Consider the following 2653-nt stretch of genomic DNA (forward strand, 5'->3'; position numbering starts at 1 on the left):
ATATATGTGTGTGTGTGTGTGTGTGTGTGTGTGTGTGTGTGTGTGTGTGTGTGTGTGTGTGTGTGTACAAGATGTTCCATAACGATTAATTAATATTTCATGGAATGAACGAGGATGAAATTTTGAACTAAAAGTTCCTTTGCCAATTTTGGCTCAGACCATATTTATTTACCACCCATTTATTAAGTTATTGATTTATTTATTTGTTAATATGAAAAATTAATAAAGAATAAAGTTTCAATCGGGATAATGCATAACAAGCGCGAGAAGTGCTATCCCAGTCGTGGGATATATATGCTCCTGCATATTCCGGCTGCGTACACTATCTGATTGATCAATTTTAATCGTTAATAACTCGGTAAGTAATAATCTGAGCCAAAATTGATAAAGAAACTTAGTTCAAAATTTCATCCTTGTTCACATCCTTGTTCCCTGAAATATTAATTAATCGTTATGAGACACCCTGTATATATTGGGTTGTCCGGAAAGTTCGTGCCGATGTTGAAGGAAAATTGAAACGCAGAAAATTTAAATTTTAGTATACATTTATTAAATTATATAAGTTAGGCATGAACTTTCCGGACAACCCAATACATATGTTTTATATATATATATATATATATGAAATAAGAGAGAGACAGATCAATATTTAACACAATTTTACAATTTAAATGAAAATTTTTAAACTTTATATTAATTATTTTTCAAAAACTTCTACTTCTTACTGAAATAATTTTTAATCCGAGTTCTAAATCGCTACCAAATTTTTTTGTATTACTTTCGAATACAATATTAAAAATCTATAATTATTTCATTATTTTTTAATTTTTTTACATACATCTACAGTTTTATCTATTACGCACACATACATATATATATATATAAAATAAATTACTCGACATATGTATATCATAATGTATATAAATGTATTGAAATATTTGATTTTTTTTATCAGAGACTAATCTAAAAATACCTAAATTTCTTTTATTTTCTTATAAATAAACAATTTCTCTGACAATTTCTCTTAAAATTATTTTATGAAATATCAATAGCATCGTTGCTAATTCAATTTCGTTTTTAGCAGGACGTCACATACGAACGAGACTCCTGTCATTCCATCACGGTTGCCGTTTCTTCGAAACCGTCGACGATGGAGAGACAAACGCAAACTGAACTTATTTTACCGATATGGAGGCAGTTTCTTTATTGCTTAGCGGGAGATGAAGCTTTCAGGTATATCATGAATTAAAAAAACAAATTTTATAAAGTACGATATCGCAATATATCTCTGTTCAATTTTTATCTTAATTAATAGATTCTAATTAATATAGTTCTATCTTCTTTATATATAAAATTATATATAAAATTATATTATATATAATTTTATATAATTATATATAAAACATTTTTTTCCAGAATTCTATATATCTTATAACTATTTTCTGTTTTTTTATTTCTTTTTTTTACTTCTTTTATTAATAGTTTATATTGTGCGAAAGAGATGCTATAGTTAATATCTAAAATTACAGGCGTCGCCGGCAACGGGAAGTAGCTAGCAACTATCGAAAACGCGGCAATCGTATGTCAAAGAGATACATAAATAGCGTATCTTACATCGACAGGGTGGCGCGAATAGTCTTTCCTGCGTCTTTCGGTCTACTCAATGTCTGCTACTGGGTAGTTTATGTCACTTATCAAGAGGAATTTAAGTGGCAGGATCCGCCAATCGGATCGATAACGCCTATCTCCCATTAATAAAAATATTAATAGTAACAATAAAACGACATATACATCACTATATTATGATAGGAAGAAACAAAAGAGATTACGCACTTTTATTCGAAATTGAATTATTAAATTTATTTCAAATTAAGTTATTAATTAAATGTATGCATATTGTCATAATTTGTTTTACTTAAAATCGCTTGTACATAATTCTACGAAATTCTCATAGTTGAATACGTGTTTGCGAAATGTCTTGTATATGTATCAATATCTTATTCGAATAGAAAAATGAGAAATTGAGACAAATGAAAAATTTATTTTTTTCATAAATTTTTAATTTAACTGTCACAACGAATGTTAGGTAATTTTCAAAACAATTTCCGATTTTTCTTTCTTCTCTTTCTCTTTATCATAAATAGAAAATTGATTAACAGTCTTGGTCAAATTATTATACGAATTTATTAAGGAATAAATTTCTTAAATTAATGAATTTAAAAATAAGAAAATTAATACAAGACTCAGCGAATATATTGAAAAATCAATATAATAAAAAGATTACGAGTATAAGCTATTGTAAAATAAATTTAATACTTATATTTATTTATTTAATATTTAAATAGATATATAAACTACGTCAAAATTTAGGATTAGCTTGTATTAATATTAATTTTATTATTTTATTATTGACATTTGTAGATGTATAACATATTTTATGTTACATATACATATATTAAATGTATATATATATATTATATATATATAAAATATTTATATATATATTTATAATATATATAATATATATATAATATATAATATATGTATATAAAATATATATATTATTATGTTAGAGTATAGTGTTAGTAAACATGTATATTTATTGTATAATAATAAATCTGTATGATAATTGCGCGCGTGCGCGCGCGCGTGC

At 25.6% G+C, this 2653-nt stretch overlaps 1 protein-coding gene across 1 annotated transcript in view; it reads left to right on the forward strand.

Annotated features, from left to right (window-relative positions):
- The window catches only part of LOC105618169 (gamma-aminobutyric acid receptor alpha-like), an 11235-nt gene extending 9480 nt beyond the window's left edge, over positions 1-1755 (forward strand). The window contains exons 9-10 of the mRNA XM_012199709.1: positions 1082-1233; positions 1530-1755. Of these exons, the coding sequence (XP_012055099.1) occupies positions 1082-1233; positions 1530-1755 (378 nt within the window). The remainder of the gene's footprint in view (positions 1-1081; positions 1234-1529) is intronic.
- Positions 1756-2653: the final 898 nt, after the last annotated feature.

Source organism: Atta cephalotes (genome assembly GCF_000143395.1).
Source record: "Atta cephalotes unplaced genomic scaffold scaffold00015, whole genome shotgun sequence".
Lineage (NCBI taxonomy): Eukaryota > Metazoa > Arthropoda > Insecta > Hymenoptera > Formicidae > Atta > Atta cephalotes.